At 36.1% G+C, this 27,935-nt stretch overlaps 1 protein-coding gene across 3 annotated transcripts in view; it reads right to left on the reverse strand.

The window, feature by feature from the left end:
* The window catches only part of rasa3 (RAS p21 protein activator 3), a 290,025-nt gene that overhangs the window by 71,049 nt on the left and 191,041 nt on the right, over window positions 1-27,935 (reverse strand). For all 3 annotated transcript variants that reach the window (XM_039744665.1, XM_039744666.1, XM_039744667.1), the window contains exons 8-10: window positions 25,636-25,712; window positions 22,955-23,059; window positions 5,488-5,644 (exon numbers count right to left, since the gene is read on the reverse strand). In XM_039744665.1, coding sequence (XP_039600599.1) covers window positions 5,488-5,644; window positions 22,955-23,059; window positions 25,636-25,712 — 339 coding nt within the window. The remainder of the gene's footprint in view (window positions 1-5,487; window positions 5,645-22,954; window positions 23,060-25,635; window positions 25,713-27,935) is intronic.

The raw sequence follows: 27,935 nt of genomic DNA on the forward strand, positions 1-27,935 counted from the left end.
TCATATTTTCCCTGAGTCACTGAATCATTGCTCAATGGTCTCAAAAAACATCAGAGGACTCTGTGGATTACAGGCCCACTGGCTTTGCCAGATCTGACACCACAAAGGACCTATAGTGACCAGGCTACTGAAATCCAGCTAGGTTTGTCCCTTCAACACAAACTTTTAAAAAAACATATATGTGTGTGTGTGCTTTTGTGTTTTAAACTAACAATATCACAATTCAGCATTGGTGCAGTTTTACTTTTGCTCTTGTGAAGTGTATTAGTAGCTACATATTAATCTGATAGTGTATTAACAGGTTTATTCTCATAACTGTGTTTCCTGCTTGCACTGGTAGACTAAGCCATTGAAGAGTCAGTCATGATTCTATACATGTGTATTGTTCAATTTTGTTTTATTATCTTCTGTTGTACTGAGTGTTATATACTGAGCTAGCGCCTTAGAGATGTCACCTTATGTTTGTTTGATAGACACAACCTCTGCTTAACTTTTGGTTTGCTGAGCAACAGTTGTGACCTGCACCATTATGTTATGCATAGTAGGATGAAGCTTTACGACTACAAGGTGAATTCTGGGCAGAAAATAAGTGAGCATAGTAGAGCAGGAGATGTAAAACAGTCAAAATCAAAGTAGGGGTTGTTACTGAAAAGAGCAAACAATCATGTGTCTTAGACAAAATGAGTAAATTTCAGAGCTTATTCATTAACAGAACTCAGAGAGAAATCAGAGAGAGCATCCCCAATCTTGAAATGAATGAAATGCTACAGCACTGTGTCAACTTTAACAATTGTATTGCTGACATCATATGGTATGACTTCTGGCAACTTTGTAACCAGCCATCCCCTTGGGGCAACTAGACCAGAACATGGTGCAGCCTATATTAAAACAAAGTGGCATTTTGTTGTTTTCCAGACATAACACTTAAGTAAAACAAGTTCAAGTTAATGTTCATCATAAAAAAGTGAACTACAAATACTGTGGGTTTTATTTGTATTGTAATCATTTATTAATGTCTGTAATCATTTATTATTGTCAATGATTTTGCTTATATAAATAACAAAGAAAGACAGGCATTAATGCCTCTTCCTACAGTATCATTGCTTTTGCCTACACTCATAAATTCAGCATGCAGAAGTGAAAGGAAACAATTAATTGTGGTAAGATGGACATTTGGTGGGTGGCAGTCCAGGCGTATCAAGCACTTGAAACTTTTGAATCAAGTCACCTTGCTTGTAAAGAACCTTCAGGATTGATGGACACAGGTGATGTCAAGTGAGCCACACAAATCCATGGCCAAAAATAAATGATGCTGCATTAGCAAGATATTGTATCTGCACACAGCTAGAGTTGAGCTCCTGGGTATGGTGCTCTCTGAATCTGTGTATGTGTCAACTCTTGAGAGTCTGATATGATATTGCTAAGAAAAAGGTGGTGTTGCATCCACTAACTGGGTTGAGGATACTGTTGGAATTATTTTAATTCCCTAGGCCGGCTGCAGTTTCTTGACTGTTTAAGAAGAAAACTGACCATAGGCATCTCTGAGAAGGGCATAAAGTCACAGTCCAACAAAAAAGTACAGGGTTAAGGGCTTCTATTAAAAACACTTTTTATGTTTAATGAAATTCATTGTCTGTGCAACATTGTGGCACAGTGGTATGAGCTGTCAGAAATAGACCTGGATGTACTGTGAAGTTCTTACCAGCTCCAAATGTCATTTGTCTTCTAATACTTTGGTTTTTAAACTAATCCTTAAAACATTCTGGACAGTTAGAATGGATTTAACAACAGCCTGACTCACTTCTTAGCATGGTCTGGCATATAAACGCTGTTAGCCTCTTTCTTCATATAAGGGCTTTTACAGGGCAAACCTGTCATTATTACACAAAAAAGTATTTATCCCTTCATCTAATTAAACCCCTGACTCCTCATGGTTGAACCAGAAATAACAACATTAACAGGTTTTAAAAATAATTAGCTGCAATTGATTCTGTCCCAGTGGTATGGCACAGGACTTTGGACAAAGGTGGGAGAGGTGGGTGAGGATGCCATTTGGGTTTGTTATTTGTCATATACAGTCATTTCTACATCAAATATTATTTTTAAATTATTAACCTTTGCAAATGTCAAGCTTCACTGAGGTTTTGCTCTCCTTCTAGTCTCATTTTTAGTCTTGTTTATCACGTTTATGAGTTTAGAATTATTCATTTGCTTCTTGGTCATCAAGTTTACAGCTTTGGTTTTGGCATTTCAGCTCTGAATCTTCTGGTTTGATCTGATTTTTTTGTCTTCACCATATGTGTCTCTCTCCATATTTTCCAGGTTTTTAGGGATTCTGCCTTTATTATAATGTAATACTTTTCCGTTCTTTCTCAGTTTTTAGTTTCTTTTTGTTTTTCACATTGTTGATTTTTGAGATGATTTTGGGATAGTTTTTATATTTTTATCAGTTCATTATTTACTAGAGCTGTTATTTTTCTTTTCCTTTGTTGTTTTTTGAGTTAATTTATGTTAATAAATTATAAATTAATTGCTCATTTCAGTGATTAATTAGGTGTTAGTAGTTTTACTGGGTTGGGCTTTGATATTTCTGTTTTTCCCTATGGATTTTCATCTTTAAACATCTGCCAATAGTCCAGAAGCTTTAGGCAGACTTTCCATGCTTTCCTCATCTTTGATGTATTTGAAAAACTATATAAATGAAGAGCAAGCTTCTTATTAAAACAAAGAGTAACAGCAAGACCGTTACCACTGCCCCATTCATAGAGAGGTTTGTTAGGCAACCTTAATATAATCGCAGTTATAACTAACCAAGGGGTGTTATGAAGACGGTGTAATTTGAAAATAAGTACTTAAAAATATTACTTTTAGAAACCAGTTCTTTTACATACCACACCAGGTCAGAATTAGTATAGTTAAGACTTAGGAAAAACCTGTTAAAAAACAAGTTTGTTTGGGAGGCTAAAGTGAAAAAGCAGAGTCAGTGGTTAATAAAATATAACTTGCACTGGTGCAAGGGGTGCATTAAGGAAGCACCATACCAGTACAAACTTAGGCTAACAAATGAGCCCAGTGTCTCTGCCATTTCATTCATCCAGAGACCAATCATCTTATTAAGATAAAAAAAACACCTGGCCACTTGCTAGTTTCAGCATAATGGATATTTAGACTCATACCAAAATAAACTGCTACATATCCAGGTTGTATTGATAGTATGTTTTCACGTTCATTTCCTTATTTTTGGGCATATTTAAAAATATTAAATTATAATGTATGAATAAATGTTCAAAACCTCTCTCATACTTGTTTTGGTACTCCATCTTATTGCCTAATATATAAAAGAAGACAGATACAAAACGGGGAAATATATAGCTACAGTATAAGTCAACCTTGACAATAACTAGGCTGTTAAGAGTAAACATACAAGGGCTATAGTGGGGAGTTGGGACACTCTGTTTATGTTTATGTAAAAAAAAAAGTCTGAAAGTGAGAGTAGGGTCATCCTAAGGCAATATTGCCCTCCAAACCATGGCTAAGATGGGCATTTCTTAAGCTTCTGTCTTTGCTTAGCATGAACAGACCTTCAGGCAGAAGGAATGACTGAAAAACATGGTTGTTGCCATCTTTATTTTTTAATTTACATTTAGGGCACGTTATTATGTTCTTGCTATTGTTCTTGTGGAACTTGGGTCAGTCATTGGTATTTCCGGTATAAATATGTCAGTGTACGGCGTGTTGGGTATCCCTCAGTAGATATTTCTGACAATTAAATTTTTAGTGTTAGGTAGATTATTTATCTAGTATGCCCTAATGTTAGGCATTTTTGACTTCAGAACTTCCTCTTCTTCTATGTTCTTGTCTGTGCTCTGCAGTTTTGTTCAATTCACTGTCTTCCTGATTTTGACCTCTGTCTACTCCCTAACTTTATGCAGTCCATCTGTCAGTGCCTGAACAGCACATGCTTTTTTTCTTTTTTTGAATTTGAGTAAACCTTTAAATTAAGCCCCTCAACCTTTCTACCCAATCACTGCCATTAATTCCATCCGTGCTGCTCTATGTGCAAGCAGTCAATGTTACTCTTTCTTGAATTATAATAACAACATGACAAAAATTAATGCTACATGGTCACTCTAAATAGGTCAGGCACGAATGAATATGTACTCTGCAAAGGACTGGTGTCTCGTATGGTATATACTCTGACACCCTGCAGTCCTATAATGAAAAAAAAAACATGCTCAGAAAATTGATGGATGGATGAATTCCACTTTCCTAACTGATTAAAAGTCATTGAGTGAATCATCCAGCTGTCCATGCATATATTTTTCAAACTGGTTTAATCCAAATGGGTGTGTGGGGGGAGGGGCATGGTCACAGGGATGAAGGAACCAGTGAATCAAAATTATATACATTACTTTTTTTAACATTGATGATTTGATCTGAAATGGCTGAAAAGGTGTGCTAGCTAAGCAATATTAATTTTATATTCACTATGTGACAGAATATAATAATCAGTTAAAAAAATCCAATCTTTGTAAGTAATCTGGTCTAGCAGATGACCAAAATCCATGAGAAAATTGCTTAATCTACAAATGTTTTAATTGCAAGAATCTGCCACTTGTATTGCAAACCGGCATACTCTCCGAACGCTTTTGATTGACTTTTTAGGTTATGAATGGCTATGAATGTCTTGGTGAAGACTACCTGAATGGAGTATATTAACATCTCTTACTGCTTATGAACCTAGCTGACAAACTTCAAGGCCAGTGCCTTGACCCACAGAATGCAGTTTGTTGCCACTATAGAGGCACCTTCTGTATGTGACTTCTGTATAGACTTGGTGTGCTTGGAGAAGGACTAGCACCCTGTGCAAAGTTGATTCCCCATTTTGCATTCAGTGACTCTGGGACAGACGTTGTCTCCCCACAATGGATGGATGGACTTAAGCCTGGGATTCATTAAACAGAACTGGTCAAAGTTATTTTTCAACCATTATTAATGAATTATTCTATAACATAGTTTTAGAACTGTTTGCATTTGAAAGGCTGACTACCATGCCAGCTCAGCATCCAGTACATCAGAAGCCTTAGTGTGGACACTATTTAATTTCACTTAGTACAACAGCTCAAAACCTCAACATACAACAAAAAGCAACTGAACCAAAATGTGTGATATTTTTATTTCAAAACTAGTAATTGTACTGGTGTTGGTGTTGCCTTTTATATTTTAGTTCTCCAGCTTTTAATGTGTCCTTCATCAAAGAATGTTTATGCAGTGTATAGCAACTGTTGCAACATAAAACTTTCAGTTTATCAATTCTCTATTTTTGGGTAAATTTCAGTTATGTGTACATCTCGGAAGTCACACCCAAAGTGAGGTTAACCCCAGAGCTTATTTTTACAGATAACCTCAGTGCTCATGGTTTATAACATGCTACCTTTAGAGGATGTCAGAACCAAATCTAAATGCCAGGTAAACAGGAAACCCCACCTCAACATCTGCAGATTTCAGTAGTAAATCTCTGAGAGGTTGGTAATACTCCGTTGGAAAAACATGATCTTCTGTGTACACGATATTCAACCTCAGAGATCCAAGGTCATCTGGCTTGATTGACTTGCTCCCATTGTCCCTGGGCTGTAAGAAGTACCTGTGAAACAGAAGATCAAAAGCTTTTTAGTGGGGCATATTAACATTTGGAGGACGGCATGCAGTGCTAACAATACTGCATACAAAAAAGTAAATCCTAGTCAGACAGATAGGACATCTGGGTGACTAAAACATACTTATTGTCAGATTTTGGATTGTAGAGTGGTGATCAATACTGTTGTCTCATTGTGGAACTCCATTACTAAGTGGATGTTCTTCTGTGTACTCTGGTATTCCTCCAAAGCATGTGTGTTAATATTAACTGCCAGCTCTAAAATGACCTAGTGTGTGGATGTGCTTGAGTATATTTCGAAATGTTGTTGTTCTCTGTTCAAGGCTGCCTTGTGTCTTTCCTGTCAACCTGCCTCACTAGCTTTCACCCATATTCTGATTCTGAGGAGTTACACAGCTGGGTACTTGTACTGGGTGCTTGTATATTGTGATGTGGTGTCAAGGCTCATTGCTTTTCTTGAGCCAACTAATATTCTTTGGTGGTCCTCTTTCAGCATATCATTCCCTTTAAAGACAAATGATACCTTTCATATAGCAGTAGATACTGGAGTTACTCTAAGTACTTAAGGCTTTATTGATTAAACAGTGTTGTTTATATAATGCCTTTCATAGTCCATACGTCATTTAGATCACTATATGGAAACATCAAAACTGAATATAATTATAATATTATTATGGTGTCAATCTGTCATTCTTTGGGAATGAAAGATGGGTTCAACTTTTGAAATTTGGCTCCTGGTTGTTAGGTAAGACTAATAAAACAAAGTGTAACATTATTCACCCTCCCTAATCTAATCCAGGATAATGGTTGGGCAGAATCTGCCCTAGTAGCATCAGGCATTAAGTAGAAATCAATTCTGGATGGGGGTACCAGTCCATCACAGACCCTGTTCACTTGCAAGGGGCCAATTTAAAATTGCCACATCTTTGGGAATTGGGAGAAAAACTAGTAAAGACATAGGAAGAATGTGCAAACTCGACTAAGACTAAAACAAAAAAATCATACTTTACAAATATTTTTAGAAACAGGTCTTTTGGAACCTAGTTTTCTAATATATTCTTTAATTTTCTGAACCGGATTAATCATATACCAGGTAACTGAAAGAAGGAATCCATCTCTGTAGCAAAAAAAGAATTATCCTTCGACAGGCACACTCATCCACACATCCACAAGATCCACAAGGCCCATTAACAAGGCCTGCATATATCTGCAATGTTAAAGGAAATCAAAATATCATGAAAAACTTAAAATGAACACAGGCAGACTCCATAGAGATAATGAATAAATCAAGATCTGAACAGTAGCACCAACCACTGCACCACTGTATTGCAACAGTGGGTTAAAAGTTCTGTCTGAACTTTTAACCCACTTAAATTCACTTTCCCAGAGAGTCATTCTTCTTGGTGACTTGAACATCCATACTGACACTCCTACATGAAAACTGAGGAATGAATTCCTGTCCTTACTGGACTGTTTTGACTTGGCGCAACATGTTGATTTTCCAATGTACATACAGCTTTAAAAGTTTAAATTTATTAAAAACATATAACATTCCATACAATCAAGTCAAAACTTAATAACAACTAAATTCAAATCAACCCCCACCCATGAGAAAGAGGAAAGCCAACAGCCAGAGTAAAACAATTGAGAGTAGTAAAGAGAGAAAAGAGTCTTTTTCTCACACTATAAATGCTTATTCTAAAATATTATTGATTAGGTCCTTCCAGGTTTAAATAAAGTTTGAACAGATCCTCTAAGTGAGAATTAGATTTTTTCTAATTTCAAATAGTATATAACATCAGTTACCTACTTACATAAAAGAGGTGGGCTAGGATTGTTCCACTTGAGCAGGATAAGTCTACATGCTAATAGTGAAGTAAAGGCAATCACAGTTTGTTTGTCCTTCTCCACTTTAAGCCCATCTGGGAGTGCACCAAATACAGCTGTTAATGGATTAGGAGGGATTGTGACACCAAGGCTGTCTGATAGGCATTTAAAAAACTTTGTCCAGAATGATGATAATTTGGTGCAGGCCCAAAACATGTGGCCCAGTGAAGGTGGAGCTCGATTATAGCCCTTTGTTACAGCGCGTCTATGTGAAAACAGCAAAGTCAAATGCGCTGGGTTTTGACGGGGGGATGGGTGGATTACGGGCTAGGTTGGGATCGTGAACGCAGCTGAGAGAATAAAAATGAATAAAAAAGAAAACAAAGCTAACCTTTACAAGTATCATAAATTACGCCGGCTGTTACAGACTGGAATCAAATGTATTTTTTTATTCTAAAATAGTAAGAATACGAGCAGCTCACTTCTCAAAACGGACTCCTCCGGGATCAAACCCATGAAGCTTTGATTACCAGTCAAGAGTTGATACTGTTGCGCCACCAAAGCTGTAGTAGCAACTGCGTGTCAATGTCGCATCCTAACACGGGTTGTTTTTCTGCAGTTATATTTTTGAATGGAATTTGAATTTGCTTGACTTCTCACTCTATACAACTCTAAGCAACTGACACGCAGGTAAACTTGAGCTGAGAAAACTGTGCGGGGTGGGGGATGTGATAGCAGGCTGCCTGCTGTTTGCTGCTTATCAACACATTTAAAGGACAAAAGACGCTGACAGAGAGGTGCGAAGCGTTTTAAGATGGGATGGATCTACGAGTTTTTTCGTAGGCTCTAGTAATTCTAGTGTTAAAAGGAAGGGACTTTAAGCTATTTTTACTTATTATAGAAATACTGTCTGAGTCCCCAAGACTGATCAATATTTCTTCTGTAATAGAAATAGGTGGGAGGTGAGAAAAATTGGGCAGATTTCATTTAGCAAAGTTTCTAATTTGGAGATAGTAGAAAAATTGTGTTGATGGGAGACTAAATTTGGAGTGTAATTGTTCATAGGATGAAAATACATTATTTATGTACAAATCTCTGAGTGATTTAATCCCATTCATTTTCCAAACATTAAAAACTGTGTAAGTTCGCGAGGGTGTAAAAAAGTGGTTATCATGTAGTGGAGCCATAGATAAAATAGTCTATATCTTAAAGTGCTTCTTACATTGGTTCCATATTCTGAGTGAATGAAGGACAATTGGGTTGTTACTATATTGACGATACCTTGTATTTACTGGTGTACAAGGCAAGGAATTTAAAGAAGTACTACAGGATTTCATTTCTATTGCAGACCAAGCTAGTGTGTGTTCATTTATTTGTGTCCATGTCTGGATTTTTATACCTTGTATGTTTGCCACCAAGTAATAAAATTGAAAATTAGGTAGAGCCATACCACCTTCTGACTTAGGTCGTTGTAGGGTCGCCTTTCGAATGCATGGGTTTTTCAAATTCTAAATAAATGAGGTTATTATTGAATCTAATTTCTTAAAAAAAGATTTGTTAATGTATATGGGGATGCTTTGAAATAGAAAACGAAGCATAGGAAGGATATTCATCTTGACAATGTTAATTCTCCCTGCTAAAGTAAGATAGACGGTAGACCATCAATGGATGTCTTGTTTAATTTTGTTCATGCAAACAGCAACATTATATTGAAAAAGAGCTTTATTTTACTTGTGATGTTGACCCCTAGGTATTTAAACGGATCTGCAATGATAAAAGGGAAGGTGTCCAATCTAATGCCGTGTGCTAGAGAGTTCACTGGGAAAATCACACTTTGTTCAAATTAATTTTCACCAGATTTTCCTACCCGCTCTGGTGGTCATATATTGGACCTGATCTGTACATCTGGCTTATCTGTTGACAACACTTATACTAGTCATTTGGGACTCTCCGACAATAAAGCAGTACTTTTCACTGTCTCATCACCTATCCCTCCTCTTACCTGTAAACATCAAATTTCTTTCAGAAACCTTAAAAATATCTATCCCTCTATCCTTGTTGGATCCATTTGTGATCTTTTTCTGTTCTCCCCTATTCAATCAACACTAGATAGTCTTCTTGAATACTATAACTCAGCCCTTCATTCGCCACTAGATAAAACAGCTCCTTTAAAACATAAGGAGGTTTCTTTTAAGTGTTCATCTCCATGGCACAATTCAGAATTACGGTCTATGAAGATAGCTGGCCAATGCCTTGAGAGAATGTCATGTAAGACTGGCCTCTCCGTGCATATCCAGGCTTTCTCTGACCATCAAAAGGCTTACAGGGATGCACTAATTGCAGCCAAGAACATGTATTATGGCAGAATAATAGAAAGTGACCATGATAACCCAAGGGTTTTGTCCTCTGTAGTTAATAAACTACTTTAGCCTGCATCTGGCCCAATTACCTCCTCTACTGAAGTCTGTGAAAAATTTCTCCATTTTTTCTGTAATAAAATTAAAGATCTAAATAATTCAACATAGATCCATCATCTGTTTATATCTTTCCTTGTCTTCCCACTCCATCTACCTCCTTTTCTAAATTCTCATAAGTCACATCTGCATTTGTTAATGACCTGCTTTGTAAGATGAGGCTGACTCTTTACATACTGGACCCACATCCCCACCACACTTCTTAAATCATGCCTTCATGTCATAATCCCAACTGTTACAACAGTAATAAATACATCCCTTGACACTGGCTTTGTGCCAGCCACTTTTAAAATCACTTCTGTGGAGTTGGTCTCGTCCGATGCAAGAGATGGACGTCTGAAGTGGAGCTCCGCTAGCAGTGGTGCTATTTTTCATATTATTTGCTTATTATTCAGAGATATCCTGTATTTATTCAACCCGAGAGGGACCGCTACAGTATATGTAAACACATATAAACATGGCCAACAAGAAGGGGGGTCCGAAAGAATCGAAGACGAAAGCTACATCCAAGCTGCGATCAGCAAGCCCTAGTTCGAGATACGGCCTCTCAGAGACAGACCTGGATCAGATGGGCGAAAGTACAGACTCCTCGGGACCACGGTCCGCTACATCGTCGCCGGCTGAGAGCGAAAAGGGGAGCGAAGGTGCGATCGTGAGTGCAGATGTGGATAGCTCGCCGATTGGAGAGGATTACCTGAAACTGGAAAAGGCCGGGAGGTCCGCGGCTTCAGTTACGCAATTACGCGGGACTGGAGCAGCGGGACACCGGCTTCAGCAGAGTCTGCTGCTTCATCTACGGCACAAGAAGGCACATTTCAGCTATCTGAACTGAAAGTGTTGCTCGCTGAGCTCAGGCAAGATATAAAGAAAAGCGAGAAGGCTAATGAGAAAGCAACGGCAAAGGCACTTGAGAGACTGAAACAGGAATTAAAACAGGAAATCCAACAGGCAAATGAAAGGCTGCGCCAAGAGGTACAACTTGAACTTCGACAGGTGCTGGGTAAAATCGAAGAGCGCATTGAGAAAAACTCAGTTAAACTGAGCACGCTTGCTGATCGATTGGAGCATCTTAGTGAGACATTCACGAATCGGATCGAAATAGCCGAACATCTAGCTGCCAGTGCCGAGGAAAGAGCAGTAAATGTCAGTTCGAATGTAAAAACTCGGAGAAAAACTTGGAGACAGACTGGCTGCTTTAGAAGATGGGAATAGAAGGTATAATGTCAGAATTGAAGGCCTGCCGGAGAATCGAGAAAGTTTAAACCCGTGAAATTCGAACTGAACTTTTTCTAAAATAATCGGGGCGACTTTAAAGCAGAATCTGAGATAGCAGCGGCTTACGCGACGCTGATCAAACACCGTCAGACCCCGACCAAGATCTTTTATAGTTCGTTTTGAACGATTATCATTTAAGTTAGAGGTGATGGAACTCCTCAGGAAAAAAAAAGGGGAAGATATTATATATGAAGATTGCCACATTCGCGTCTTCCCTGACTTCTCTCCAGCAACAGCTATAAACGCCGCCTTCTATAATATTAAACAGCTGCTACGGCAAGCCAATGTCAAATACGGCCTCCTGTATCCGCAAAACTGAAAGTGGAATGGCAGGGTCATTTCTATGTTTTCGCTAGCAAGGAGGAGGCAGAAAATGAGTTAAGAAAGCTGATCCCGGACTATTCTGATACATAATTGTGAGTCATGGCGGTAAATGATAAAGCTAGGATTAATAATCTACTGTCTGATCTATTTGTTTTAAAATACGGGTTTTTATCAGCATATATTCTCATATTCTTATATTATTATTACTTACTTATTACTTATCATTACTTAGTATTACTAGGGCTAAATGTTTATGTTTTATTGTGCTTAATTACGTTTTCCTCCTCTTTTTTTTTTCTTTTCTAATTATTTCATGTGTACCCTAAATGAGACTGTTCAATATCATACCCTTGGTTTGCTGTTATTGCTATTACTGCATTAAGACTTGTTATGCTTGTTTTGGACACATCTTTAACACCATCACCTGGGTTTATTATCTGGGGATATCATCTTAATGCACTAAAATTGATGAAGATTATATGTATATGTATGTATGTATATATATATATATATATGTATATATGTGTGTATATATATATATGTATATATATTAAGTGCAAAATTCTTTTTTTTTTTTTTTTTCCTCTTTTAAAGACTATATTGGTAACAGATATCTCTATCTTTTAACCTTAAAGCCACTGCATGGGGGCTTGATGTGCTTTGGACGTGCTCTGTCTCTGGGTATGTCAGAGGACTGGGACTGCATGAAGTGGGTTTTAGCCTCACCTGGGGAGGCAAAAAGGGAGGGTGGGGGTTAAGGGGAAGAGAAAGAGAGCAGGCTTGATCTATATCTAATCTATCATCTCAATCTTTATAATTATAACTATCAACGTAATAATAAGCTGCATGGCAACAACTCTTGGGGGAATAGGAAATTAAGACCTAAACTATTTCACTTCCAGTTAAGACTATAATATGACACCAAAAACTCAGAATCAGTGTCTCCATGATGGGACAGTTAACTTCGTAAGCTGGAATGTTAAAGGCCTGAATCACGAATTAAAGAGAAAGAAAGTACTTTCTCACCTAACAGGTCTAAATGCTAAAATAGTATTTTTACAGGAAACCCACTTACTAAGTAAGGATCAGTTCCGCTGCAAAAGACTGGACTGGCCAAATGTTCCATTCTAGTTTTACAAAGAAAACTAGAGGGGTGGGAATTCTCATACATAGAACAGTACCATTTGTAGCATCAGATGTAGTATTGGATCCTGAAGGGAGATATGTGATGGTCATGGGAGACTTATCTAACTGTAAAATGATTTTGATAAATGTTTATGCACCTAATGTTGATGATAAGGAATTTATACAAAATTTATTTGCATCCATTCCCAATCTGAACACTCATAAACTTATAATGGCTGGGGACTTTAATTGTGTTCTAAATCCACTTTTAGATAAGACTTCCTCCACAGGGGAACGCAACTAACACCGCAAAGATAATTACAAAGTTTATAACTGATCACAACTTATCAGATCCCTGGAGGTTTTAAACCCAAATTCAAGAACATATTCTTTCTACTCACCAGTACATCATTGCTACTCAAGGATTGATTACTTCTTTATAGATAATAACTTCTTGCCTAAGATTAAATCTTGTAAATACGATGCTATTGTTATTTCAGACCATGCTCCGATGATCTTGGAGCTGAAATTACTAAGCCCCATACACTCACCCCGCAGATGGCGCCTCAATCCGCTTCTATTAGCTGACGAGAATTGTACTGAATTTATATCCAAACAAATCGAATTCTTTCTAGAGACAAATACATCCCCTGAGATCTCTGCAGGAATACTCTGGGAAACTCTTAAGGCCTTCTTAAGAGGACAGATTATCTCATATCTTTCCCACAGAAATAAATCCGCTAAGAAAGTAGCAGAGATAAAAAGCGAAATTACTAAAATAGATGAAGAACATGCCAGACTACCAAGCGAGACTCTACATAAGAGGAGGCAGGCTCTACATTCAGAATTAAACCTCTTGACAACTAAAGAAACCGAACAACTAATTTACAAATCCAGACATCATTATTATGAACATGGAGAGAAAGCTAATAAGCTTTTAGCAACAAATTCACAAGCAAGATGTAGCAACGCAATCTCGTAATTACTAACACTAACGGAGATAAAATCATCGAACACAAAAATATAATGTACACTTTTAGAGACTACTATAAATCCCTATATACTACTGAGTTTAAAGAAGACAATATACAATCTAATGCATTTCTGGATAAATTACAGATACCACAAATTGACGCTATTAGTGTGGAGGAGCTCGATAAACCTCTGTCATTATCAGAATTACTGGATGCTATAAAGTCACTCCAAGGTGGAAAAGCAGCAGGCCCTGATGGCTACCCTGCAGAGTTTTACAAGAAATTCTCCGCTCAGCTAGCTCCCCTCCTATTAGCAACATTTACAGAAGCCAGAGATAACCAATCTCTTCCACAAACCTTTCGCCAAGCACTAATCACTGTCTTCCAAAACAAAATAAGGACTTATTACAATGTGCATCATACAGACCAATTTCACTTCTGAATAACGACGTTAAAATACTCTCTAAAATCATAGCTAGAACGATGGAGAAAGTGCTCCCTCAGTAATATCACAAGACCAAACTGGATTTATTAGGGGCCGACACTTATCTTCAAATCTTCGACGCCTGTTTAATGTAATATACTCACCAACTAAATCAAACACCCCAGAAATATTATTATCATTGGATGCAGAAAAGCATTCGACATGATTGAATGGAAATACCTTTTACTATTTTGGAGAAGTTTGGGTTTGGCCCAACATTTGTGCATGGATTAAATTACTGTATACTAACCCAGAAGCTTCAGTTTGCATCAATAACATTTGCTCAGACTACTTTAAACTAGAACGTGGCACAAGACAAGGATGCCCTTTGTCACCACTGCTGTTTGCAATTGCCATTGAACCACTGGCAATACATTGTCGAAATACTGATCAGATAAAGGGGATTAGCAGAGAAGGACTGGAACAGAAAATCTCATTATATGCAGATGACATGGTACTGTATATATCGGATCCAGAAAATTCTGTGCCTGCAGTCTTAGCAGCACTCACAGAATTTCAAAAGCTCTCTGGTCTCAGAATTAATCTGAATAAAAGTGTACTCTTTCAGTGAATTCGCAAGCATATAATATTAGATTAGACACCCTTCCTTTTATCATTGCAGAACAGTTTAAATACCTCGGGTAAACATCACAAGTAAACATAAAGCTCTTTATCAACAAAATTTCGTCGTCTGCATGGAAAAAATTAAACAAGACTTGCATAGATGGTCAACCCTTCATCTCACACTAGCTGGAAGAATTAACACTGTTAAGATGAATATTCTTCCTAAGCTCCTTTTTTTATTTCAAAACATACCAATATACATTAATAAATCGTTTTTTAAGCAATTAGATTCAACAATAACCTCATTTATTTGGAATTCTAAACATCCACGCATCAAAAGAGCGACCCTACAAAGACAAAAGGCAGAAGGCGGCATGGCTCTACCTAACTTCCAGTTTTATTACTGGGGGCAAATATACAGTCGATAAGAACCTGGACACAAATAGAAGAACATACACAGGCATGGACCGCAATAGAAGTAAAATCCTGCAGTACTTCTTTGTATTCCTTGCTTTGTGCTCCAATAAACACACGCTATCGGCAATACACTAATAACCCAATTGTGCTCCACTCACTTAGAATCTGGAACCAATGTAGAAAGCATTTTAAGACGGAGAAGCTTCTTTCTGTGGCACCCTGCAAAAGAACCACCTCTTTCAACCCTCACAAACATATGCAGTTTTAATATCTGGAAAAATTTGGAATTAACTTGCTTAGAGATCTTTATATAGACAACGCCTTTGCATCCTATGAACAATTACATTCCAAATTTAACATTCCAGCTACAAATTTCTTTCACTATCTTCAAATCAGGAACTTTGTTAAACAGAACCTTCCAGATTTTACTCATCTTGCACCCTCATCCACGCTGGAAAAATTATTGCTCAATTTCAAGGAGTTAGACTCCATCTCTACAATATATAAAATCCTTTTACAATCCCTTCCTTTCAAAGATCCAAGAGGACACTGGGAAAATGACCTCTCAATTAATATATCAGAAAAGGAGTGGAAAGTAGCAATGCAGAGAATTCACTCAAGCTCCATATGCGCAAAGCATACAATTATACAACTCAAAATTATATATCGAGCACATCTGTCTCGACTAAAACTCTCCAAAATGTTTCCAGGACATGATCCAACCTGTGAACGCTGCAAAAGCCCCAGCCTCACTAGGTCACATGTTCTGGGCCTGCACCAAATTAACATTATTCTGGACAAAAATTTTTAATTACCTCTCAGACAGTCTTGGACTCACAATCCCTCCTAACCCATTAACAGCTGTGTTTGGGGTTCTTCCAGAGGGTCTTAAAGTGGAGAAAGACAAACAAATTGTGATTGCATTCACTACACTGTTGGCACGCAGACTTATTCTGATAAACTGGAAGAACCCAAACTCTCCTCTTTTAAGTCAGTGGGAAACTGATGTGTTATATTATTTAAAATTGGAAAAAATCAAATACTCAGTTAGAGGATCTGTGCAGACTTTTTCAAAACATGGCAGGATCTAATCAGTAATATTTTGAAATGTTTATAAAGCACAGAGAATTTGTTGATTTAGGTATTTTTAAAAGCCTTAAATTTTACACCGTTTGGCTTGCTCTCTCTCTCAAGGGTGGGGATCGATCTGTTCTTAGCATAATTTTTTTTTTGTAAAACTTGATTGCTATGTATTGATTGTAATAAAATTAATAAAAAAAAAAAAAAAAAAAAAAAAAAAATCACTTCTGTAACATCAGTGTTAAAAAGTCTGGTCTTGATGCTGACAGTCTTAACAATTTTTGGCTTATTTCTCACTTACCTTTTCTGTCAAAAGTTCTTGAGCATGTTGTAGCCTCCCAACTCACCAATTGCTTAACCTCCAAGAAATTCATGGAACCCATTCAATTTGGTTTCAGGGCACAGCACAACTGTGAAACTGCTCTGCATCGGGTAAATAAATATTTGTGTATTTCAGCAGACTCTGGACAAACCAACCTACTCATTCTGGTAGATGTCAGTGCAGCATTTGACACTGTCAGACATGACATTCTACTGTCCAGAATGGAGAACATGCTGGGTATCTCTGGCACTGTCCTCCAGTGGTTTAAGCCCTATCTGACTGACAGGCAAATTTTGTTAGTCTTGGCAACAGCAGATCAAGCTCAGCACCAGTCACACAAGGGGTTCCTCTGAGCTCTGTCCTTGGCCCTCTACTCTTCTGTATCTACAGTATATGCTTCCACTAGGTCATATCATCCTTAGCTTGGACTGGGTTATCATTTTTATGCAGATGATACTCAACTCTATTTCAATGTTAAAAGTGAGACTTCATCAGAGCTTTCTCAACTCAGAACTTGCCTCAGTGAAATTAAAACCTGGATGGAGCAGAACTCTAAACTTAAAGTGCAACAAAACTGAACTCCTGCAAATTGACACTAAAGTACATCTTAAGAAAATTAGCTACTTTTTAGTCACTCTTGATGGTGATCTCATCAGACCTTCTTCTAATGCATGAAATCTTGGTGCCATCTTTGATTCCTCCCTTTCTTATTCCATCCACATAAACCACATTAAGAAACTTTGTTACTTTCACCTCCATAACATATCCCATGTTCGCTAATTCCTCTCCTTTTCTAATGCTGAGATGCTTGTTCATGTTTTTATCACTTCCTGCATCGATTATTATAACTCCCTACTGGCAGGTGCTGCTTCTAATTTTATGTCACAGCTCCAGTTAATTTAGGTCCTCTGATTCTGGCAGTCTTGTTTATGGGTAAGAGGGCCATCAGCCCAAACTTTGGAATGACCTCTTGATTAATTAAAGATTAAATTAATTAATTAATTAATCTTGATAAATTAATGAGATCAGTTGACTCAATTCATTCCTTTAAAAGACAACTTAAAACTCATGTGTTCAGGAAGGCTTTGAACTTAATCTGACATTCTATCCCTCTTTCAGTTCCCCTCTTCATCCAGATGCTCAGGATAATTTATGTGTGTGTGTGTGTTATATCACAAATGATGATATTGTTCAGGCTTTACTTTTAGTATTGAATTTGAATATTGTCTTTTATTCTATTTAATGCTTTGTATTTCCTGTATTTATCTTTTTAGTGTTCAATACAGAAATATTTGTACCCAATGTTACATACACCCTGCTAACAACATGTAGAGTTGCAACAAAAAAATGATAGTGACCTTAAAAACAAGAAACAAATGACACATTGCATGATTGTGTCAGTACCTGGCTCTAGATTTTTTTTTTTTTTTTGTTTCTTCTCTGTTAATAAAGAGATTTATTCTGTTATTTTATCTGAATTCAGGTTACATTCTTTGTAATATCACTAGCTGTTTATTAATTTATAAAGCAATCTACAGTAGCTGCGATTTGGAAAATGGCAGGCCAATATGGCAAGGAGAGAAGGACAAAAAAACAAATCAAAAACCAAAGACTAATGGGTTCACTGCCAGATAAACTAATGAATCATTTGACTGAACCCAATATGTAACCAAAACTCAAAGACTCAGAATCCAAGCAAGAAAATCAGCAAAAAGAAGAATCAATAATTCAAAAACATGTGAAAAGTTTTACTTTGATATCTACAATTTTGGACAAAAACTGAAGCTCAACATCAGCTTGAACAATGTTGTGCTGATGATGTTAAACACCACGATTTCTGAAAGATGTGACGGTAGAAACCAAAAAACATAACTTAGCAACATGAACAAAAAATAGTGGTATCTAACAAAACCAAGATGGTTACAATAAAACTAAAATAAACTGATGAAAATGAAATCACAAAATGAACGTAAAACTAGAATCAGCAAACTGCAATGAGGTATCAGAAAAAAATATAAAAAATAATAAGGAAAAAAAAAATTATAAGGGAAAAGAAACATTTACGTAAGTGTGGGAATTCGTAACAGTTTAGTTAATAGTCAATTTATTTTTGTATAATAAATATAATTAATAATTGTGTTAGTTGTCTTTAAATCTCTGGAGGGCTTTCATAATTTGGCTCTCCAGTTTTCTTAATGTTCCAAAATAAGTAAAAAATAGCACAAAAGAAAATGTTACTTTTTAAAGTCTGTCACTGAGAAATTAGAGCAGTCACCTCACTCAGAATATACTGTAAGATCAATGGAACCTATTTAGTTAGTCTCTGAAAGTATACACACTTTTCTTTTATCTGTCTTTTTTTAATTTATTACTTTATGTTCTCTTCTAGACGATTCCATTTAAAAATGTGAAGTTGAGGATTTTCTAATATGCCTTTAAGAAAAGTGCTCAGTATAGAAAGTCAACCCCTCATTGTTTCTATCAGCTATAGTGCTGCTGTTCCTGCCTCTTCTATTCAACTCATTTATTTTGCTCCTCTCCTTCAAACCACTTCACCATCTTTGGTAATTGGTAGTTGATGAAGCAGAGGGAGTCATCAAGGGTCTTATAATGTTCAGTTAAATAGAAATTCTATTTAAAGAATAGGTATTATAGAAGCTATATTAAACATTCAGATGTCAAAAGCCTAATAATATACCAGATACCACAATAAATGAAGATTAAAAGGTGCAAGTGATTCATTCACCATTTTTTCTATATCTAATTCCATTTGGAGACATCAAGCTCTTATACTTAACATATTCTGCTGTACTGAACATCTTTTTCCGATATAAAGATACTTGAGAGTCCAACATAATCTAATTTATGAGACTAGTTTGCAAAATATTTATAGAGCAGCCAAAGAGCACTTTTAGTGCTTTGAGGTCAAAGTCTGATATGAACTACTTCAAAATGAAAATAAAACATACTGACAAAAAACATCCACTGCTTAAAGCACAAATTTAATTTTCTTTAAATTGTTCATGAATAGAATTTTTACCAGTTTCATAAGTTAGAATTCTTTATTACCTGTAATTTTTTTACACTGTTCTGAGTCTGCACTCAGTGGAGAATGCTACTCAATGCTACACAAAAATAAACTGAATTGAATTCCCTCACACATTCATTCCTTTATTTGCACAAAATTTGGACACCACTTGCTACATAGTATTGGTTTAAATAACTGACAGTTCTATGACATTGCATGTCACGGAGGAATTGTCTCAGATATAGTAACGGGCAGTGTAGCTGCAATTAAATTACTACAATGAAGTGATTTTTTTAAAACAAAATCTATTATTATGTACAATTTTATTCTTAAAGTTGTTTGTTTGTCAGTCTTAATCTCACATTTGCAGATCTTCAATTGAACTGAGACATGGGCCTGTATTTATCGAGTGTCTCAGAATATTAAAATGGTCCTAGCTGTCTTAAGAATATCACAGTGACACAAATTTAGTTCTACTCTTATAAGTAGAAGTAAAACCATTCTATCCATTTTACTAATTTAGGAAATTACTCCTAACTTCCTTACAAATTAAGAGAGCACATTAGCTGTCCAAACTCACTTTGAGCTGCCAAAAGATGGAGTTTTAGGCAGAGATCAGCACGTTCATCTCTTGAAAGACGAAATTCTTTTGGTATGCTGCACAACAACTCATAAAAATGTATTGCTTTGACACAGATAGAATTATATTTGTAATAAATCTTATACCTTATGTGATCACTCCATCAATGTGGAGAAACCATGCATTATCAGCCATGATGTAAATGTTGGTAACGTTACATTTTTTGATCAAGGGGAAAATGCGGATTTGCAATACCGATGATTGGTGAATGTCACAACCAATCATTCCTTGAGTTTTGCACCACACTTTGAATGTCCTTACAATGTGTGAGGTAGTGCACAGATTTATACATTTCCTCACCATTCCATGTGTTGGTAATGTTAAAGCAAACTGCACTGATGCAAATTGGCACACACATAGTGATAATTGCTCCCAGTTTAGATGAGCATGGATATGTGAATCGCAAGTGATATCACAATATCAACACACAGGTGGTAGTGGATGCAACTGTATTGTAGTAGCCAGCACATTACCCTGAAAATAAGCAGGGGCAGATGGGTGATTGACAGCAAAATGTCACAAAGTTATGCTGAGCTCTGCATTCCACAAACACCTGGAACATTCATGTTACACTTTACAGGCCCAGGATGGTACAAAAAGGCAGGCAGAGACCCTGAGGCACTGGATAAATAAAGCCTCTCAGAAAATAATGAGGGATCACAGAGGGAGTCACAGTAAATGACTCAGGAAGAGGACCGGGAACAATGGAAGAGACAACGCAACTTCATAATCTATGCTAGTATAGCCACGACTGTTCGGTAACTGTTACTTTATAAGGCATTTTCCATGGCTATAACAGCAAGAAGATGATTCTTCCGAAAGTATAGCTGTGAATAGTTCATTGTTACATAAATGCGTACGTTATTGGGCTTTAATCCCATTTGGCGAGTGTCTCAGCTTTTCCACCTCAGAGCTCCTTACAGTATTATTTTTATTGCTGGTGAGAAGTGGCAACACTTGCATGCGTCTTAGAGCAATATCCTACCTTACTATGTTTTCCTTCTTATTCTTCCTCTTCTCCTAGTATTTTGACATTTTCATTACTTTATTATTATTATTATTATTATTATTATTATTATTATTATTATTATTATCTTTGTAATGAAGCCTTAGCATTAGTATCACAAAAGCACAAAATGTCATCATGAATGCCATTTTGTGGCTTGGAGTGCCTTAAAATCGTGACATCATTCTTTCTCAAATCTGAACTCTTACTACATGAAATAGCTGTAGGATGCTTCATAACTTCTTCTCATGACTTAGTCTGGAGTAGGACAAATTTTTAACTTAGACTTTAAGTGCAGTTCCTAAGGAGTAACTCTGAGGCACTTGACAAATACGGGCACTTGTTTCTAGAGGGCCACTGTATTATATGACAGGAGCAATTCCAAATGTTTCTTAGCCACGTGACATGGAGCACTAACCTGATGAAAAAGCTCATTAACAAACAGGTACACTATTGCCATTAGGTGGTTCACCTATATATCGACATATTCTGGTAATACTCAAGTACACTCTACTCACATCAAGGAACTCAATGTATGTAATGAAATACTAAAGGGAGATAAAAGAATAACCATAAATACACTGTAGGAAGGACTGTAATGATCCTAAGGCCACTAGACAGCACATCATTATACAACCACCACCAGAAGGTAACTATGCTAAAGATTTGTTTTATCCAACTGATTATGCTAAAGACTTGTTTTATCCAAATGAGGAATAGAGTATAACAGAGCCATCACAATATATATTTCATTATTGACGTCACAAAAGAAACGATCATGGTCCCAAGGCATGTCTACCGTGTTGTGTAAACAAAAGAAACTTACAAACAAAATAAAAAATAAACTTTATCAAAATAAACACAAATATTTAGATACCCCAATAAACAGCTTCTCTATTAAAAAAATACTACTACAACATAAAATCCACGTAAATCAATTATTATAACACTCTTTGCCTGAATTGCCAGGAGCTAGGATTCATCAGCGCAGGTGATCTTTTCCAGTCCTCCAGAGTTTGGATTCTTTATGCAGCTGCTATTTCAATGTCTTGTTTTTCACTGTCAGTAGCGACTCAGTTGGGTTGTCAGCAACCTTATACTATCTGTGACAAAATATTACAGTTCTACAGTATATAGTTACTAGCTGACTGACTGTAAACCTCTTGCTTTACAGAAGTCATGCCAGCTTTGTGCAACCTTTTTCAATAGTAATCAGTTTCTGACATTAGGAAAACTTCCTGGCTGGATGATTTTTGAGCAGATAAATATGTGGCGGTATCATGGCTAACAGCATCAGCATAGTTGATGTTCTTAATACTTTTATATTAGTGCATAATGTCTTCAGTACCATATCATTTTTAAGACTCCCTAAATTTTCAGTTTTGCCCATTTTCTCATTGAATTGCACACAAATGCAAAACATATCAGTACGTGTCAACCAACTTTAAATACACTGTGGGCTATGTGAAAAGGACAGGTGTGCCTAATAAAGAAGCCATTATGTGTGCTGTATATACTGTAGGTTTCTTACACTGTGCACATATAACAATGCAGGCACACTGAAACTTTAAAAGTCCATTAGTAAACATTATAAATTTGTACATACTGTATGCATACTTTCTGTTGCACAAATGAAAACCAAATGGTAAATGGTCAAGTGTGGGGCAAAGCTTATTTTGTCAGTTCAAGCACAAATGTCAATTTGAATGCACAGAATTAAAATAAATAGAGGGAGATTACATTATTTTATTTATTTACCAAGCATCGTGGACACCAGACTGGCCAAGCACCTTCAAGGAAATTTTAACTTCTCCAAGGAATTCATCTCCAAACTTCAAGTTACTTCCATTCCATAGATCAATTCTGAAAAAAAAATCTCTATTATAAGAAATCCATTCATTCCACTGACTTAATTCAATTATAGACTAGCTAGAGGAGAAAAGTAAAGAAAAATGGGCTTGACCTTACAATCTCGGTCTTTATTATTGTGTGATGAATAATCCAGACTCCTTACACATAGTAGTCTAAATTCTTTACCCTAAATGGCTGCTGCAATGTAATATACAGCTATATAATTCTACAATGTTTTATTACTTTACTTCTAGATATATACACTTTTAATTCAAACTGCTAAACAGTATATTGACCCACATTTCAACAAATAAAAGTAAGTACTAGTAAGTAGTAATAGTAATGACAAGGTCATATGTACACATTACAATGAAAATGTGATGTTGTAGAGGCACCCATTGATCTTTCTTTTATAGGAAATTCACTATTTTGGACTCTTTCACATTTAATGTACAGTATGTGATTTTTTACCATTTCTCAATAAAGAAAGGTTTATAATGACTAATTAAAAACCAAACCTTAATGCTCTGTCAAATTACATTTTAGAAAAACTAACCTGATGAAAAAGCTTGTTAACAAACGGGTAACACTATTGCCGTTAAGTGGTTCATCTGTACATTGACGTATTCTGGTAATACTCAAGTACTGCTCTACTCATATCAAGGAACTGGCACTGTGTGTGTCATGAAATACTCAAGGGAGGTAAAAAAATTAATCATAAATATACTGTATGAAGGACTGTAATGATTCTAAGGCCACTAGACAGCACATCATTATACAACCAAAACCAAAAGCTAACTATTAACTTTCTGTAAATAAGCAGAAAGTGCTTGAATTATATCCAACCAACATATTTACGTCTTGACTTTAAAAGTATAGTTAAAAAAGAGGTTTCATAAAGCAGCTGGAATTCAAGCAATTACATATTTTTTAATTTATTCTTCCATTCATTTTCTGTAGCCACTTGTTTCAGTTCATGGTCATACAGATGGACCTTCTCCTAGCTGCTCTGAGTACATGGCATCTATTAATCCTAGACTAAGCCCTAGTCCAGTATAGCACACACACTTATGCACACATGCACATTTGCAATAGGCCACCAACCTTGCATATACACAAGCATCTTTTGGATGTGGTAGGAAGATGAACACGGTGAAAACATGCAAACTCCACGCAAGCAGCAGCTAGGCCAGGATTCAAGCTTAGTTTCCTGGAGCTTATATCAGTGGTGCTAACAATGCAGGGGCAATTTAGCGTCATTTAATGACCCAGAAGCATGTCTCTGAAAGTATTGTTAGGATTCACCAAAAACAGAGAAAATATGCAAGCTCCATGTACAGTATTGGACTCCCAATCTAATTTAAGGCTTTGGGCCTAGTATGGTGTGGTGGCAGTGCCATCAGCCACTCTGCTGCATTAACCACGGCCTTTCACTTTATGATAAAGAAAATAAGATCCCATTTACTGTAAGCTTCTGCTGGATTAATGGATTTTTTGTCATTAGAAACAAGATGAATACTGCTATGAAAAAACAATATGCATAATGCTTGAGGTAACTAAACATGTTTTTTGTTGTATTTGGGCCAAGCCTGAAAAAAGAGAAATAGAAAAAAAAGGAGTACAAGAAAATCTTTTAATCTTTCCCAGTTGTTGTCATTTCTGTACACTCCCCTCAATTGAAATTTGTGTCAGGCTGCCATATGAGTAGCATAACATTCTGGCTGTTCAAACTTCCAATTCTTCTACATTTAATTGGCACTCAATGAGAAAGAGATGTGTTTAGTTACAGAGGGGTATTAACACCCTACCTACTTATATACTGTACTTGATACCCAGCCTTTGTTTTGTCTGGTATTTATGAAAGCTTTCCCATTGCTTACTTTAGCAAACTGCATTGTTTAAAGAAGGCACAGTGTAATTTTGTTCCCGTAATCACTATTAATTGTTAAAGCACTATTGAATTGTAATTGTTACTGTTAACATCCAGACAGCACACTGCAGCGAATATAATTTTAGATTACAAAACACTATGTACAGTACAAGTCAAGGGAAATTTTGCTCAAGCTATATACAAGTAATGCATTAGTAAGACCTCACCTGGAGTACAATATGCATGCAGTTTTGGTCTCTATATTTCAACAAATGCATCGCAGCATAGAGAAAATTCAGAGAAGAGCAACTAGGAAGATTCAGGGATTGTGGGATATGAGCTATGAAGAAAGAATGAAGGAGCTGAACCTATGTAGTTTAAGCAAAAGAGGTGACATAATATAAAGTTTTAAAATTATGAAGGAAATTACTGTGGTGGATCCTTTGAAGGAAGACCTTCAACAAGAATAAGAGGACAAAGATAGAAAGTGGTTGAGGGTAAATTTCACACAAACTTTAGAAAGTGTTTCTGTAAATTAAGAACCGTAGAACCGCTGACATTATTTTAATTATAATTTGTTGTATTCGGATTTAGCGGGTTAGAAAATGGATGGATGGATGGATGGAAAAGGTGAAGAAAGGACAATTATTTCACCAAGCTTTAATATCAAGCTGAATGACAGAAAATTAATTTGGTCTATTTATCATTAAGAGTCTACCTTAAGGCCATTTTATCCACATCTTCTTCTTCAACGTCAAAATGGGATCGTCTGGTGTAACTTAATGGTCTGGTAATCTGTAAGAAAAGACATAAGATCATTTATAATGAGAATGATACATTTTTTAATACAGAATATTTCATTGCAATAAATTAGGTATTTCTTACTAGTGTTGCCTTCCAACAACTGTGCTTTTGGACTGTTAGCACATTTGAATTATCAAAATAGTTTTTTAGTTTCAGAGCAATTTCGTGCCAGGCTAACAGACATGACAATAAGAAATGGAATATATTTCCATGTAATGTGCTGGACAGTAGGACTTAAAGCCAAATTCTCAGCAGGTTTGAAACACCCAAAATCAAATGTGGTTTTGTGTAATGAATCTGATGTCCCCATACTTTCTCCCCAATGATTTCAAGTTTTTCTGAGGTACATTTGGCTTTTAGTTAGCAACAGCAACAAGCAAGCTATTTACCATTGTTGCAGCCCCCGATGGCTTGCAAAGCTGACATTTCCCCACTCATATCCAATTCATAAGATCAAACTAAATGAAGTAACCCTTAATGGCCTCTCCTCACATTTCATCAAACAGACAAAATACATTTTCTCTCATAGGGTTTCTTCACCACTAACACAATCTTTTCATGTCTTTGAATCATCTATTATTTGTTACCTCCTTTCAACTTTTCTTTTTCCTCTACGCTAAACAGAAGAAAGTACATAAGTGGCCTACTAACCATTTACTTCATTATGATTGGATGAAGAGCTTCAATTACATTAACTGAACTGTCCAACTAAACAAAAGAGAGCACAATATTGCTCCAAGTAGTGGTTTCATGAGTTCTTTTTAGGAAAATACCTTTAGAAAACTTAAAGCTATTAAACTTAACAAGATTATTAAACTTACATTGTCTTTACGTTTGTTGGGTCCTACATAAGCTATTCCTTTATTAAGAAAATGACTGAAGCACTGGGTCTATAAGAGTAATGAAACTATTGCAAACTACAGTCCAGAATATATAATATAACATTTATGCTTATTCTAATGATATCAATATTATTTCAGACAGACATGTAGCACAGGACAAAACATCGTTCTATGTGTAATGCCATGGAAATACACCATTCTGTCTAGGAGACAGTTGTGCAATAACAGGTTTCACAAAGCCCTCCAAACCACAATATGAATATGCTAATATATTTACCATTGTGGTTCACAAGCCTATGATCAATAAGGTGAGAAGATCCTATACAGAACCGATGCAAGTCTTTACTGATAATGTCTTTTGAAATTATAATTTCACTTTTAATAATTAAGTCTTTATTGCCACAATTCTGTTGTGATATATAGTAGTCTATAGTGCATTCTTGAAAGATCACTCATAACACATTTACATATAAAAATATATTAATTTCTCAGAAGATAGTGTGTCAGGTTGCTAAAACCAGCAATGCCTATTTATCACACTTTTTGGTACTGTAAATTAAATGTCTCTTATTACAATGTACTGATGACTATAATTAATCAGTTATTACCTGCCTGTATACAAAGTGTGACTCTGTTAATGATACAAATACTTAATGTCTCTTACTATAGTGTACTTACATTGTACGTATCTACATTGTATTTATTCAGTAATTGCCTGCCTAACAATTTGGCATTACTACCATGTATTTACAGGGTAACATGAATAACAATACACAGACACATATTTCTTATCCTTATTCCATACTTGGTTTTGCATTTAACTATACCAGCATCTAAGTTGCACAATATACAATAGTAGTAATACTTATTGACTATGTAATCAAACAAGTAATTATCGAGTAAGTACAAATAAAAGGACACTTAAAGTGTAGCACAATTTATCATTTCATTTCCCACAGGTGCTTCTACCATATTTATCGCATGATCTGCTCAGCATAAATCTCAAGGGAGATTTCACTGTTGGCATTTCATGAGAAAGTATGTGAATTAGGCAATATGGCAAAGAAACTTATCTTGCATTTTATAGAAGTGGGTGGTATATTGTTAAAAATGTTAATTATTTTCACCGGAAACTTGTGGGAAGTGCGAACTCCACCCAAGCACTAATCTCAAGAACTGTGAAAAGCTATTAGGGAAGTCATTGTTTTTTTTAACTTACAAAATTAATAGAATTTTTAGCCCATTCAAAACAAGATCTAAACAAGCAGCATTCTTATATAGCCTTTGAGTGACACTATCCTACAAATTCATATTGTAATTCCACTTTATTAAAATTAACAGTGCCTCTGGAATTAAATTAAACTCTGAAAAC

This window comes from Polypterus senegalus, chromosome 2 (assembly GCF_016835505.1).
Source record: "Polypterus senegalus isolate Bchr_013 chromosome 2, ASM1683550v1, whole genome shotgun sequence".
Classification (NCBI taxonomy): Eukaryota; Metazoa; Chordata; class Cladistia; order Polypteriformes; family Polypteridae; genus Polypterus; species Polypterus senegalus.